Source organism: Lactuca saligna, chromosome 9 (assembly GCF_052625555.1).
Source record: "Lactuca saligna cultivar CGN05327 chromosome 9, ASM5262555v1, whole genome shotgun sequence".
Lineage (NCBI taxonomy): Eukaryota > Viridiplantae > Streptophyta > Magnoliopsida > Asterales > Asteraceae > Lactuca > Lactuca saligna.
In genome coordinates, this window is record NC_136425.1 from 132180001 (window position 1) to 132197472 (window position 17472).

Here is a 17472-nt window from a genome sequence, read left to right on the forward strand (position 1 = left end):
ATATATATATATATATATATATATATATATATATATATATATATATATATATATATATATAAAGTAAAGAGATATATCTAGTTAACATTTAATGAGAAAAAAGGAAACAAAGTCTTACCCAAACCCAAAAAAAGAAGCCTATCTCAAAAGCATTTTGAAACAAGATGAAGTGAATCAAGTAAATGATGATCATAGGGTTATTGAACCAAAAATGGTCGTCTGAAGGTTTCACTGCATCCGCGCCTTTCTCAACAACATCTCTTGCCAAGATTGTAATGATGTGTTCTAGATGAGCACCCACAAGGAGTAGAAGCTATCATGTTAATGACAAACCAGATTCGTTACTAAGTTACTATGATTCCATCTATATTTCATTTGAAATAAATGATAAATTTTCATTCCCAAACTTACAATAATGGGCAAAAATGACAACCAAAAGTATGTGTGCCAACCTGACATTTTGTATACAGTTTCATTAGGTTAAAATGGCAAAATTTTGTTACGTTTTAATATATACGATTTTATATTATTCTTCTAAAAAATGTAATGTCACACATCAAAGGATATAATTTTTTTTTTAAGTTTAATGTAAATTAATATCTTAGTTCATAGATAATCATGACATTAGATTATCTTTAATGCAAAATTACTATTTTCCGCACAGTATTGATATAAAAGATGATACAAATTCATCTCCAACCTATTATGTTATATACTTAATTAATAGTATTGAGGGAAAATTACCTAAAAGGGGAATGATGTTCTAAATTTCTACACATTTAATCCTTATTGTGTTTTCATGTAAAATAAGTATTTGAATATGTTTTATACATATTCAGTTGTTATGATCCGCTATTCCAGATTACGACTTACAACTCTAGGTTAAGTTTTCAGTTTGTACACATTCTTAATGTTTTTCTTTGTTGCAAAATAATTCGTTGTTGTTGTGTACACTTTTAGTCCTTATGAATAGTTTTCTGTAAGTTTTGCTCACATGACATCCTACGTAGTAAGATCATCAATGAAATGTTCGCATACGTGGGTCGTCCCTCGCTTATATCAGTAACTTAATTCATGAATCGGTCAAATAGTGGTGGTGCTCTGGTTTTCACTAAGAAGAAGATGTATTCGAATTCAATTTCATCTATCTCAATAGCAGATACCAATATTCTTTGTGATTGCTTTCTCCCGACCCGAATTTGCACTTTCAAGACAAAATAACACATTGGAAAAAAGTTTAGAATTTTTCATAATTAATTGGTATGTCGATTTTAACCATTTTTAAGCAAAATAAGTTTTTTGTTCTTTTCCAATTAACGTTCTTTCTTACTTGCTTAATTTTTTTTGTCACTAAAGAAAAAAGGTAAAAAAAAAATGCAAAATTAGGCAACATGTTAATAAAGAATATGTCAAATTGACCCTAAATTTTGAAAGTGAGCTTGAAACTATTAAAGAGGAGGTTTTCTAATCACCTTGATTCTTAGAATACTAGAACCCTAAAACCATTAGAACTCTCATATAATAGTAATACTAATAATTGTTTTGATTGTTGACACTAATTCCAACAATTGATATCATTATGATTAATGTATTTTCTTCACCTGATGTGTAGTTTATATTGTTATTGAATAAAGTTTGTATTGGTATTAAATATAGTTAATATTGTACTGTGTAGTTTATATTGTTATTGAATAAAGTTTGTATTGGTATTAAATATAGTTAATATTGTACTATAATAATTACTAATATAAAAATACAATGCTATTACCAAAACCAAGGCAAACAACACATTATTCCACTATACAGACGAGCACGTATGAGAACGCCTTATTATAGATTCTCCTATGTAGGATGCTATGTGAGAACGCCTTATTGGTATTAAATATAGTTAATATTGTACTATAATAGTTACTAATATAAAAAATACAATGCTATTACCAAAACCAAGGCAAGCAACACATTATTTCACTACACAAACGAGCACGTATGAGAACGCCTTATTATAGATTGTTCCATGTCGGATGCTATGTGAGAACTTAACATGTAAAAATCTATCATAAGGACCGAATGTGCATAAAAATTAAGTTCACGAGTTTATTTTATACAAAAAGAAATAATAATGACTAAAAGTCTATAAATGAAAACTTTGTTATCCTTTTTAGGTCGTTTTATATATATATATATATATATATATATATATATATATATATATATATATATATATATATATATATATATATATATATATATATATATATATATAATCAAACATATTTATTTTTGAAACAAAATAGATTTAAAACAAATTTATGAAAAAAACAAGGGTCTCTTTTGAAAACTTATAAAAATAAAAAAATAAAAAATATATTTTTTGGTTAAAAAAATGATATAGGGTCAGAGATAAATCACCGCATAAAAAACATTGCACTATTTTGATAAAAAAAAAGTGTTAGGTCAATTGTTTTATTAGAATTTAAAAAAAGCCACTAAATTCTAATTAAACACAATAATAAACGGGTTCGGGCTGGGTTGATGTTTATAACCAATTTAATTAGATGATTAACCCATTTTAACTTGTTAGTTTAATTTTTGCTTATAGTTGATATTTGGAACCCGATTTAACTAGCCAACCCTCTAAAAGTTCTATTTGTATTTATTATATATTAATATTTTTGAAGGTAGAAATTTATATTTATTCGGACATTTGATTTGTGTTTTTAATTGTATTTTGTCTTTCAAAACTAGAACAATAACCGAAGTTAGTAAGTGTTGTCCAATTTTATTAGAATAATGATCGGATATGTAATATATTTAATTAGGTGTAGTTTTTTATTTTTATTTTGAAGCAGTTGTGTTCAATTCGTCTATTACGATGGTTGAGCTGGAAAAAAAAAATACAAGTCAATCCGATTTGAACACAATCGTTAAACATGTTGAGTTACTGTAAAATTAAATAAAAATGCAATTGTTTAAAAAATATAAATGTATAAATATATTTTTAAGGACAATTTTAGAAATTATTTAAAAGTTCACTAGTTTTTATTAAACTCTACATGAAGTAGTTTTTAGATTTGAAAATTTTCAGTTAAATTAAAGTTAAACGCTCGTTTACTCCCGAACAAAACTTTTTGTTTAATTCAGATTTATTTGTTAAAAACTAGAGTAAATTACACGAATGGTATCTATAGTTTGGGGTAATTTAAATGATTGATCCCTAACTTATTTTTTTAACTTAAAAAGTCCTTACTGTTTATTGTTGTTACGCGTTTGGTCTCCGTCTTACCTGAAAATAATATTATTTAAATAGGAAAAAATGGTGGTGCAGGTAAGGTAAGGCGAATGGGTGGGGTTGGGGTGTGTTTGTTAAATAAATTAGCAAATCAAGAGCAAAAAATTTTTTTTAGGTAAGACAGAGACCAAAGGTGTAAGAAAAACAAACAATAGGAACATTTCAAGTTAAACAAATAAGTTAGGAACCAAACGCACACATTACCTTAAACCATGACCATTCGTGTAATTTACTCTTAGAACTAAAAGTTAGAAGCTCTTAAATACTGGCTCAAAAATACCAAACAAGTTATATTGTTTTGAGATTTTCAACCAATTCCCGAATATTACCTAACCTTAGCCATTCTAACCCCTATTCTTATTAGTTATGATTTTCATCCTTAAAGTTTTTATAGTTGGATATTGGTAATAGATTTTTCAATTTTTTTTTAATTAACCTACTGTCATTTCGAACCATATACAAAATGACGTGAAACTAATTTGACCAGTTACCATTGTTGATATGTGTTTCGGTGTGGGATAATGACTTAATATGGTAATATAATTTTTTATTTTGTATACATTTTACAATTATATTTTTTGTCTATATTCGACTATTTAACGTTTTTTTTATTAATTTTTTTATCTCAGTCATCTCTAAGAAATATTAGACCATACTCAGTTTGTATGGTCTATATATGAGGACTAAAGTAGACATCAAGAATAATTGGTTGCTAAAAAAGTAAGTTAGCTGTTTTAACCAATTGTTAAGTAGCTTTGTTAAATTGTATGAGATCCAAATATTGCCTTTAACATGATAATGTGATACAGATCTATGTTTGACGCTTTTTCATATTAAAGATATATGATTGGATATTGATATTTACGTGTTGAAAAAAAAAAAATACTAGCAAATTATTTTTATATATATCTTATCTACATGCGGAAGTAACGAAGGGAGTACGTACCACTAATGTTGAGAAGCAAAAAGATCACAACAAAGAGCCACAAGTACCAACTGCCAGAAAATGTTAAAAGATGAACAATAACAAAATGTCAAATTTCTTTGATCTAAATATATTTACACGAAATGCCTATTAAAATTTTATACAAATGATGTTTTTACCTTATGCCCACGATTCTTTTAAAATCAAGCTCTAGTGTTCGTAACAAGTATTTGTGAAAATTATAATTTGGGTTACCTGGACAATGTTCCTACTAGTCCAAAACAAATTATATCAGAAGATGTGTTCAAAACCGGGGAAAAAGTAAAAACGGTTGTACAAGTTTTACCCTTATGAATCCTGATCGAAGTGCAATGTAATCGGATTTTGTCACTGATCCATAGAATTGCTTGAAAAATGATACCTACAAACAATGATAGATTCATGATTTTCAACAAGAATAGACTTACTTAATTGGTAGTGATATTGGAACTATTAGGATATATGTAGACTCACGATCCATCTAATTACTGGCTTTTTTCTGTAATACCCCATTGTACGTTGTGTGAAGAATTGTCGATGATGAAGATGAACATGACCTACAAATTTAAAAAGTATCATCCATCTATCTTATGATTAAAAAATTCAAAATTCAAAAGAAAGTTTGAATGAAAAGGAAGTTTACCATTTTTGGGTTGGATTGAGTTCTCCCAATGCTTCCACTCTTGTATCTATACTACGACACATATTAATTGTATGATCAAAAAATAATCCTTATATATACATCACATAATAATAAAAGAATATAACATTAACATTACTTTAGCAACTCCAAGGGCCATGGTAGTGGCACAAAAGATGACATGTACAACTGCTAGAACGAATATAAAGATATGAAGCTGATGGAGTCCTTCTAATGACACCAATGGCACTTTTCCCTGACTTCCACAATGTTGTGTACCAATGTCTTTGGCTAGAAGATGTCTCCCAAAATGAAAGTTTAAGTTTAAGTGTCCAGTTTTGGAAGGAGTTTCTTCTTTTCTTTTGCATGGAAGCATGTAATTTGCGAGATGTGGTGGTATACAAATTTTGCTTATCGTATTTTGAGAAACCGTCAATAATAACGATATGAATCCCAATAACATCAGTTCTGAAAAAACGTTTTGCATGAAAACTAAACGTTATACAAACATAATTAAACATATTTATTTAGAGTCAACTTTATATTGGCGGGAATATATAAACCTTCTTGAAGTTTTTGCAAGGCCTCGTAAAGCGCGTCTTGACCTCTTTGCTTTAACCACTATGCAACCATTGAAAAACACAAAGTTAATTGTTTAGTTTACGTATTATGCGATTTTTGTAGAAACTAAGAAGATTGTACCTTGCCAAGATGATGAAGGCCACGTTCCGCAAGTAGGGAGATGAGAACAATGATGGAGCAAATAACGGCTATAATCCATGTTGGTGTGTACTCCAAAGATCTGGATTCACCGGATTCGACCATGGTTCGAGAGTAGAAAATGGAGGGAAGGTGAAAGAGAAATATAAGAAAAGGTAACATGTTGTTGATTAAGGATGTATAAGAGGGATTAGATAGATGAGGGGCAAAGAATGTGTGATGCTCAAGGTGGAGCTAACCAAGTAAAGAACAATATCATTATTAGAATCTTTCAAAGTTTTAACCTTGGTTTTTTGTCTATGGATGAATACGTTGACTATTTTAAAACGAGGGAAGCATATGAGATGACCCAAATTTGAGGTTTGGGTTTTTGGGAATTGTTCCTTCATTGCTATTTTGATCTTTATGTTGAATAACTGTTTGGGTTTGGGCTTTATTTTGAATTTTTAAGGTCAAAACTAGGCATGTTTTACTTTGGGAAATAAAATTTCCTTTTTGTTGGAAAAATTGGAATGATATACACTTAACATTGCAACTTATTTGTACAGCTTATATACTTGTAAGGATCCGTTGAATATGGGGTTGAAGAAGGCAAAGTGGATATGACTTATTTTATATATATATATATATATATATATATATATATATATATATATATATATATATATATATATATATATATATATATATATATATATATATATATAGAAGTAAGTTCATGCGAAAATATAAATATCCTGCGAAAACGCGAAAACAGCTTTTATCTTATGAAAATTAGATACATGTACTATAAAAAAATAATTTTATTAGCAATAAATTAAAGATACTAAGTTTACATTAGATGGTGTTATGATAATATAGATTTAAAGACGGTTTTTATAATTATATTTTTTTCACGTCCTTAATCATTTTTAAATTCATGTTTTCATAATAAAAATGTTAAAAATCATACTTTGCTAATATGAAATAGTCTATCATCTATCATCGATTATCATCATGTATTTCAAAGTTTGGATGAATTATTTTCCAAAATATAATGTTGAGGTAACATAATATCATATGGTTTTCTTGTTTTCGCGTTTTCGCAAATTATTTGCATTTTCGCATGAACCCTCCCCTATATATATATATATAAAAGCCTTTTTATCTATCACTCATTATAAACATTTAATTATATTTAAATCTTCAGAACTAGTCCTAACGTTAACTACAATCAAAATATATAATTATACAATATATCACCATAATGTCCGAATTCGTCTTTCCTTTAATAAGTTGTTATATACCAAGGAAATTTAGTCATCTTTAGATATTTGCACAAAATCCTTCTAAAGCTTGTTTCGTGTATATATATATGGGGATAGGGAATATACATTACAGCCCCACCTAAGCTTAGGTACTAAACCTCTAAAATATATCGTTTTAACATGTTAAATATGCTCGGTTTGGTTTCACTTGGTAAATATATCATCCTCCATTACATTTCTTTCTTTCATTATTGTTTTACCATCTTTGTTTTCTTTCCTCAATTATCGTTTATTACTTCACCCAAGTGAATATTACTAAACCCTAAACCCTAAATTTAAACCCTAAACCCTAAACCCTAAATCTAAACCCTAAACCCTAAACCCTAAACCCTAAACTTAAACCCTAAACCCTAAACCCTAAACCTAAACCCTAAACCCTAAACTCTAAACCTAAACCCTAAACCCTAAACCTTATTGTGTCGATCTTGAATTTACATCTTGAAGTATTAACCGTGAATCCATTAACCGTAATTTTTATATAGTAAAACAATGTATTTTCAAGAGGTTTAGTACCTAAGCTTAGGTGGGGCTGTAATGTATATTCCCTTTTCCCTATATATATATATATATATATATATATATATATATATATATATATATATATATATATATATATATTAGTTTATAACCCGTGGGAACCACGGTTATACAATTAATTAAACTTTAAAATAAAAACTAAATATTATTAATCAATTATTTTAAATAAATTATAAATTAAGAGATTTTTTTAGTTATATGAATTTTAATCATTGTCTTAAATAAATATGTAAAATTATATCACTTTATAATTTGTATTAAGTTTATTTTAATTTTTATTCTAATGTTATTAATTTAATATAATTAGAATGAGAAATTTAAATTTTAAAATTTGAAATGGAGAATGAATAGGTTTACAAATGTCATATATTAATTAGGAGATATAAAATGATAACACATGACAAAAAAAAATATAAAATATGCATTAATTAGAAGGATTAATAAGATGACACATGTCAATAGAAGAAAAAAACTATTCTTTTATTAGATAGGAAGATATATATATATATATATATATATATATATATATATATATATATATATATATATATATATATATATATATATATATATACTAATTTTGTTTCATTTAAATATATTATATATAACCATATTCAAAAGGCTCTGTATTTTATGTTTATAAATAATTACTAATATAGACTAAATCACAACATAGTCCATGACTCCGGGTGACGATAAAAATTGTGTGCAATGTCCAAACAAATGCTTTTATTGGAAAATGACCTCTAAGGTTAATTATATTTTCGTTTTGTTTACGCTTAGATATCTTTATTTTTTGTATACATTTGACCATTTAACAAGTTAAATGGTCAAATATGTATAAAAAAGTTGTTTAAATGTGAACAATTTTTTTTTTTTTTTTTTGTTTTTTTTACAAATTTGTTAAGATTTTTTATAATTTATTACAATATTTTAATGATATATTTTTTATAGGTTTTCTAATACGGTGTTTCAAAATCTGTTTATAATTTTTTTAAACTTTTTTATACTTTCATATAATTTTTATACAAAAGCTTTTTAAATCAAATATTTTATAAATGTTTTAAAATTTTCTGAAAGCTTTTAACTTTTTTTTTTTACATTTTCATACAATTTTTTTTTTATAAACTTTCATACAATTATTTCTAAACTTTCTTTTACAATATTTTTTAAGTGTTTCATAGATTTTGTATGACAATTTAATATTTTTTTTATAACATTATAAAATACTTTCGTTAAATACTAGTTTAAAACGTTGTATTAAAAAAATTAAAAGTTTATAAAATTCTAATTAAAAAGTATTAACAAGTTGTAATAATTTTAAAACATTTACATTATATAGATTTATTTTTTGTTTTTTTATTTGCTAACTAATATTTTCTTTCTATTTTTCTAACAAACTCTCCATATTTATTGTTACATATTTAATTTTATTGTTAGATATTATTTACTTTAAAAATATTGTATATATAAATATTTTACAAACAAAAACATATGTATTAATTAAAAAGTAAAGTTTAAAATTAATCAATATTTAATTAATATTTAGGATATTATGGATATTTTAAAAATAACGTTTGATAAAAATAATACAAACAAATATGAAAAAATAAAATCGCTATTAAAAGTGGTGTACATGATTTTTCAGAGTAATTAACTTTTCGTTTTGTTCATATTTATAGAACTTTCTTGTTTTGTACATATTTAACCATTTAACTTATTAATATGTTCAAATATTATTATTGTCATCTGTTATAGTCAGCGACAATGATAATATATTAACACATATAACAAATTAAATAGTCAAATGTGTACAAAAATAAAAAGTTCCCTAAATGTGAACAAAATAACAAAGATGATTACATTGATAAGTCATTTTCCCTTTTTTTTATTATACATATAACACATATAAATTGTATTTTTGTACAAGTATTGTCCTATCACAATCCATGTAAATGGTAACTAAGAGCATCTTCATCATTTTTTAAAGACCTATATGAACTTATTTGAAAACCGTATTCAACTAAAACTTCTAAGCGGCTAATAAAAAAACTAGAAGAAAGTGAAGCAATAGCTTCAAAGCAATACTTCAACCAAAACATCCTAAAGACGAATCAAAAAACTAAAAAAAGTTAAACAATACTTTCAAAGCAATGTTTTATTTTTTAATGAACACCGATTGTAGGATGTATATTCGTAATCAACAGTATGTGTTTATGTGTGTGTTCTGATTCAACATGTATCTAAACCCCAAACCAATTATTATATTTCATACTAATCAAATAACTTTGTATTATAAACGTCATGTATATGTATTTAAGTCTTGTTTGCATTGAAAAAAACATTTGTAGGTTTGAAAAAAAGCACAAATTGAAGAATGTCACTGGAATAGTGTGTAGAGGTGAGCATTTGGATCATACCAGATCGAATTAGATCGGATCGTCTCTTGGACTAAACCGGTTTCGGAGAATATTGTGGACCTGGATCGAATCGGATGAGACTTACCCGATCCAGGTCCATGTCCGAGTATACCAGTTCTTGAACCCGTTTGGACCCGTACAACTTTACATGCATACGATACAACTTGTTAAAACACGTTTTTTTGGGTTTGATACAACTCGTTAAAACGAATATGTTGTTGAGTTTGATACATTACAGCTCATTAAAATGAATATTTTTCGAATTTGATACGGTACAACTCGTAAAAATGAATATGTTATCGTTTCTTATGCCTTTAAACCGGTCAACCTTTGATTGTTTATACTTTATACCATTTGTTTGAAGGATTGTAACTCATTGAATATAATACCAAAAACAAAAAAATATATATAGTATAAACCCATCTACAAACTCTAAATTACACATTGGAAAAATCCGTATGTCAATTCGACTTAAAAAAATAAGATATATTTGTTTAAATAATTTTATAGAATACAAAAGTTTAACTTTGTTGCTGAAAAGCTGAATTATTTCAACTTTGATATCTCATCTTTAAATGATTGTAACTCATCGAATATAACACCAAAACAAAAAAGTTATAGTTTACAATTATCTACAAACTCTAAATTACACGTTGGAAAAAACCGCATGTTAATCCGACTTAACACGAATGAGATATGTTTGTTTAAAAAATTTCACAGAGCACAAAAGTTTAAATTTCTTGTTGAAAAACTGAAATATTTCAGCTTTGATATCTTATATTTGAAGGATTGTAATTAATCGAATATAACACTAAAAGCAATAAAATTATAGTCTATAATCTTCTACAAACTTTAAATTACACGTTGGAAAAACCGCATGTCAATCCGACTTAAAACGAATGAGATATGTTTGTTTAAAGAATTTCACAAAATACATTTTTTTTTAAAATAAGCCGGTCCAAAATCGATTTTTACCTGGAACCGGTCGGACCGGACCGGTAAAAAAACCGGACCCATTTTGCTCAAATCCTAAAACCGATAATCGACCTGGGGTCCAAAAAACCGGTCTGGTTCGGTCCTGGTCCGGTCCACAGGTCCAAATGTTCACCCCTACTGGATACCCCCTCCCATGATTTGACAATTTATATGAGTGAGAGATACATTTAAAATATCACTTAAAAATTTGAATTAACTTTGAAAATACTACTTTTCCTTCCTTATTTTCTTTTCTATTTTCTTTTATTTACTTAAATATTTTTATAATTAAAAAGAAAAAGAAAACCCCTAATAACCTACCTCACCAACCCCCTCTCTCTCTCTCTCTCTATGTCTATCTATCTATCTATCTATCTATCTATCTATCTATCTATCTATCGCATGCTGGAGCACCATTGCTGACAGAAAAATCTCGTTGGAGCACCACCGCTGCCAAAGCCGCCTCTATCTGTCGGGCTATCACCATATTCACACACTGTTGTCCGCAATTGCCCCTTTCGTCGGACTACTACCCTTCATGTCACTGGTTCGTCTCCACCTTCAACGGAGCTTCCTTCACTGGTAAAATCTAAACCGTCAATGAGTTATCTTCACTACTAAACGCTGAAGTCATCATAACCTAGGCTGACTAGGGTTTTTTGGTTTGAGGGCCAGGTTTTCCATATCGGAGTCATCATTTTGATAATCCTCTCTCCATTTCGTTCTCCGATGAAGTCGATCTAGAGGTTCTAGATCTGTGAGAGAGTCGATCCTAAACTTGAAAACCCTAACCTTAGTGTTGTCATCCCCAATTGGCTAGGGTTTTTAGGCCACTGGAACCCTAGATGTATCCCTTTTTAGATCTATTATAGAGAAATTGAGATATGGCCGATTCATTTTCAGATATGTTTCTTTCTCTTCTACGATGGTGGTGGCTCTATTGGCGACGGTGGCAACTTCGTTCGACAGTGATGGCTTTATCTAGTGTAGGCCTCCTGAAAACGGATTTGATGAAAATTGGTTTTGTTGAAGATGATTGTGGTGTTTTAAGAGATGGGGAGGGGGTGTGTGTGGTATATTTTTTCAATGGACAAACACATGGCATGAAGGTGGTGGTCCGACGGATAGGGGTGGCTTTAACGATGGTGGTAATCCAACGAGATTTTTTTCAGCGATGATGGTGTTCCAGCAAGAGAGAGAGAGAGAGAGAGAGAGAGAGAGAGAGAGAGAAGATGGAGTTAGCATATTAAAAGAAAAAAGGGTGGATGGAGTAGGTTATTAGGAATTTTCTTTTATTTTTTCATGTTTTTAATTATAAAAATATTTAAGTAAATAAAGGAAAATGGAAAAGAAAAACACGAGGGCAACATAGTGTTTCCAAGTGCATTCATATTTTTGTGGGACGAAATATGCATGGTATTTAAATTTTATATTGTTATGCGCGGAAAAGTATAAATGTTTTCTTAAAATACCATTGGGACCAAATTTGCAATTTACTCATTAGAAGAATGTTTTCTGATTTTAAACCTTATCGAACTCATTGTCTAACTTATCTGTTAAACTTTATTAAATGAAAAAAGTTATGTTGGATATATATGGTTAGTAATCATTTTGTATTGATGTTTGCCAATAACATATGATCCTATAGGGTTATACCTTTAGCAAGTTGTCACTTATTGATTATTTATTAAGTAAATTGATTATTAATAAATATATTCAACTCTTGTATTTAATTTTGGAGAAATTATTATTGGTATCTAAGTTATATAAATAATCACCTAAAACATTCTCAAGAGTTTTCTTTATATGTGAGATATAAATAAAATAAAAAATGTTAGTATATGTAACATCTGAGTTTCGAATGTGTTTTTCCATTATTTGAGTGGTGGTTACAAAGTCTAAGGAAAGGTAGAAGTATGAATCGAAGCATGAGGATTAACTGCTTAATACGTGGAAAACTGAAAACTGAAATTTATTTGGGGGGGGGGGGGGTTTGCGTTTTTAAAGGTTTTGTGGCTAATTAAAGGACATTAACCGCTAGGGTTTTGTCATTCTCGACATCCATCAATCAATGAACGCAACTTGTGAAACCCTAGCATTCCTTTTTGGATTTTGAGCTCATCCTCTCTCTTCTCATCCATTTTGGTGTGTTTTGGTGGTTTTAGAGTGAACTTTTCTTGAAAGATTGGTCATTGGATCATTGAAACTAAAGAGAAAAGCCATCATTTATCTTTTGGATCTTTGTAAGTCATAAAGATCCAAGCTTTATTACTTTTCATCTATAAATGTAAGTGATATTAGTGTTTTGTTCCATTTTAATGAGGTTTTGGTCCTTTTATGGCTTGATCTATGGAGTTTGGAAAACTCCAAAGGCTTAGAATCATGTTTTGCTTCATATTTGACCTTTTGAGAGAGCTTTAAGTGCATGATTCTGCTCTCCTTGCTCCATGTATGTAGAAAGATGCATTCTTGGACATTTTATGTACTAGGGTTTTAGATCTTGCTTGTTTAGGGTGTTTTAATAGATAAAGTTGGAAACTTTATCCATTTAGACATCCTATAGATCTAGATCTGAGAGTTGAAGGCCTTGACTTAATGAATTAAGTCAAAAAATAAATCTGAGATCTGGGAAGTCGAGGCACGTCTCTTAAAGGCGTAAAGGCATTTTCGAATTTTAATCTTAGCACTTTTGGAATTGATTTGAGCTCGACTATTTTGTCATAATCTTAGCACTTTTTGAATTTTAAGTTTTTAACCAAGTTTGAATTTGGGTCAAACTTTAGGGTTGACTTTAAATTGAGGTTTGACCTTTATTTGGTGTTTTGGTGGTTCGTGAGACCAAAATTGCAAGTTTACATGTGCATTTGTGATTTATGGGTTTTTAGCAAGGAGAGTCTTCTCAATATATTAATTAGGTCATGAACGGATCCTCAGTGTGTTGGATGCATGTGTAATACTAAGTCATGATTTTATGCCTAGCTAGACTGGTAGGGTCTTGCTTGTATGCTTGTATGCTCCGTTGGGTTGAAACATGTTGTTAGTTTGAAATAGGCCATTAGGCTGAAACATACTGTTAGGTTGATGAAAACGCCGATTTTGCAACATTATGAGTCAAATAGACTGGTATTTACATGAATAGTTATTATTATGGTGTATGTAATATCTTGGGAAACTCATTATGCTTTGTGCTTATAGTTGTGAATTAAATATTTTCAGGGACATTTTCTAATCATGGGAAGGTGAAGGTATGACTGTATACACACATCATCAACTTTTATTTTTTGAGACTTTCGTGATGATTTTCCTTTATACTCTCTGATCTTGCATTTTTGGATTGTGGTTGTATGAACAAATGGTTTTATCCTGATTATGACTTTTTGAAAATGGGTAATTATCTTATTTAAAAATTAAAAATTTATTGTGAAAATTTGGGACGTTACAGTATTCGCAAAGTTCATACAAATCAAATTTGATGAATCTACTTAACAAAGCTCCTTTACTAGCTAAAGCTTGAAAGTTACACTAAAGTTATAGAACTTTATCATTATAGAGGTTAGATTTGTTTGATATTTAGTATTTCAATATTGTAACGATATAATAAACAACTAATGTAATGCCTTGATATCTTGGATATGATCTTTTAATTAAATACTTGTTGTGTTCTATATTAGCATGTTTAATCCGTGAACCAAGTTATTCTACATATCCCTAGTCGTTCATAGTTCGAGGAGAATATATGATTTAAGACTAATATAAATTGGTTTGGTTGATTTTCATGGAGATGAATATATAGCAAAGTTGCAACCAAGTTTATAGGTACTTGATTAGAGAATAAGTATTGGACATGACCCGCATCAATATCACTTCATGGTTCGTAATTATGAGTGATGTTTGATAAAGGTAGTATCTTTTTATTCTTCGACCTCAGATACATATTTAGGAATTAATTGTAGGGATTTTTGTGCTTTTATATATTTTAACAATGTTATTGTTAAAAGACAGTTATAAAGGCTATAACATGAACTACATGAGAGGCGTATGTTGTCAAGATGGGATTTGTTCCTCTTATACGTTGCGAGTTAGACATCTAAGGCCTTACTAAAAGTTGAACACCATATGAGATTGATTGTGATCTATGTCCCATGGTCACACATGATGTCTTTGACAAAGGGATAACTTATACAACACCATATATACCAATTGTAGCTTTGAGCTCTTAAAAATTGGTAGTTACTAGATGTAACCTCTTCGTGTGTTGTTGGGCGCAGTGGTATGTTTCAAGATGTCAATCATTGTTTATGTCAATCTATAATGAATATTATCCAAGTGGGAGATTGTTGGATCTATGATGTGTGTGAACTCAACTAGTTTTAAACCTACTTTTAATTATAAAATAAACACACAAAGGCAGTAGACCTATAAATTGTGGTAAAGCTAAATAAGTAGGGTATCGAACATAGGGAACGGTAAATTAAAACTAAAAACTAATTTTATCTAAATTAATTGATAAGTAGGGGTTTTTCTCTAGTTTTACAAGACTAGAAACTTACTACTATCACTAAAAAGAACTAGAAAAACAAAGATTTAACTAAATTCAGTAATAAGGACTTTTGTTTAGTTCAACTCAATTGATCCTATGGTTGATATTATGGTAATAGTGCAATGGATTAATTCTTCTGTTGGCTACCGATTCAGTTAATTACATTCACATTCGCTGCACTAATCCTTAGAGAACAAACTAACTCAAACAGTGATTAGTTGTCTAATTCAATGTAATTCACTAGATTATTTATTCGGGTTAATTTAGACTTGTAATTGCTAACTAATTTGGTCCTTTAGTTAACTTCTTGTTGATGGTCATCATACAAGCTCACACATGAATTTACTTATTTTTCTTATTAATTCTAGTTTCATGTTCATTAATCCTACACATATGACAAAGTGGTCACATAACATATGAGGTTGACAATTAAAAGATGTTCATACTATGTAATTATCTTCCTATTAACAAAAAAATATTTGTCATCCACACATAAAGTTCTTTAACAAGCTAAAATCAACAAATCACCAACATTGAATTAATCCTACAATAATAATAATCAATCCATAGTATCAATATTGTATCCCCAAACAGAAGTTTAAGAGTTTTAGCTCATGTTTGAGATAATAAACAGTATAAAAACGAATTCTAATTATCTAGCCATAATGGAAAACAAAAGATTAGTAGAATGATGTAGATTTGCCTCAAATCTCCTTCGGGATTGAATTCTAGGTTGTATCTTCGTTCTTCAGGTCTCTCCTGGCTCTGGTTCGCAGTTTACTTCTCCCCAAGGGTTCCAGAATGTTGAATGTCAATCTAGGAAACCGTTTATATAGATTCGACCCGACTCACCGAGTCCATGTCCGACTAGCCGAGTCCATCACTTAAATCCTGTGTACGGTAAGTCACGCAGGCCTTATCTTTTCATTATCTTCTCGATCCTTCGCTCGGACTCGCCGAGTAGGCGACCCTACTCGCCAAGTAAGTGTTTTTTTGGTGGTTTTTCTTCTTTGTTTGATTCCCGAGCTCCAAACCGCTTCTCCTGCTTCCTTTTGCTTCCAAGCTTAAACTTTGGACTGAAAACATAATTCAAACACTTTCAAGTATCTTTTGTCCATGAAATGCCATAATTTAGCTAATAAATGATAAAAATCTATGCTTAATATATAACTAAATATGCAAATATCAATCTACATGCTCAAGAATCATTATAGAATGATGTTTTCCAATAATATATGATCTTATATAGTCACACCTTTATCATATTTTCACTTACTGATTATGTATTAAGTAATTTGATTATTAATATATATATATATATATATATATATATATATATATATATTCAACTCTTGTAATTTAATTTTTGAGAAATTATTATTTTGCGAAAATAGCATTATGAAATTATTATTTTATTAAAATAACATTTTAGACAATATAAGTAGTTATTTAATCATACAGTATGATTTAATATGGTGTGTACTAGTTGTTGGACACCTTGGATTCTACTAGACTTATTATGTACATTAGTTAAAAGTGATGAAGTGTAAGACAATTTATACCCTTTATTATGTACATTAGTTAAAAGTGATGAAGTGTAAGACAATTTATACCCTTTCTTTTCCTTACTAATAGTGAAATCAATCCTGGTGATGGGTTGACTTACTTGTTGGATTTTATACTTACACACACCATGATCTTATAAGCCATACATTTGACTTGTGTAAGGGTATGAGATTTAGATCTCATGTACAAGTACATAAACAAGAGTAAGGCTTTTATTTAGCAGCTAGTCTGTGATCTCTTTCTCTTTTAGATAGCAAGAGCCGAGAGCACCTCCCTCTCTTATCTTTTTCCTCTATTTTGAAGTGTAGTGTAAGAAGTGTGTGCTTGTGAAGTGCTTCTCTGTAGGATCGAAAACCTAACATTCTGATTTAAGACTTATTTGTGATAAGTTGTTAGATACTTAATAAGTATTTTGCAAGAGAGAACTAGCATTGTTAGTGACTTAATCTTATTAGAGAACTTTACTTTGAGTTTTTGATCTCTTCATCAACTCCTCAATTGTCAAGTGAGATCA

The 17472-nt window shown here is 29.0% G+C and overlaps 1 protein-coding gene across 2 annotated transcripts in view; it reads right to left on the bottom strand.

Annotated features, from left to right (window-relative positions):
• MLO13 (Seven transmembrane MLO family protein) overlaps positions 1-5762 on the bottom strand; it is an 8474-nt gene extending 2712 nt beyond the window's left edge. For both annotated transcript variants that reach the window (XM_078973579.1, XM_078973580.1), the window contains exons 1-10: positions 5596-5762; positions 5457-5514; positions 5033-5361; positions 4897-4942; positions 4728-4810; positions 4561-4635; positions 4394-4482; positions 4236-4285; positions 412-452; positions 119-313 (exon numbers count right to left, since the gene is read on the bottom strand). In XM_078973579.1, the coding sequence (XP_078829705.1) occupies positions 119-313; positions 412-452; positions 4236-4285; positions 4394-4482; positions 4561-4635; positions 4728-4810; positions 4897-4942; positions 5033-5361; positions 5457-5514; positions 5596-5718 (1089 nt within the window). In that variant the 5' untranslated portion in view covers positions 5719-5762. The remainder of the gene's footprint in view (positions 1-118; positions 314-411; positions 453-4235; positions 4286-4393; positions 4483-4560; positions 4636-4727; positions 4811-4896; positions 4943-5032; positions 5362-5456; positions 5515-5595) is intronic.
• Between the last annotated feature and the right edge of the window lie 11710 nt (positions 5763-17472).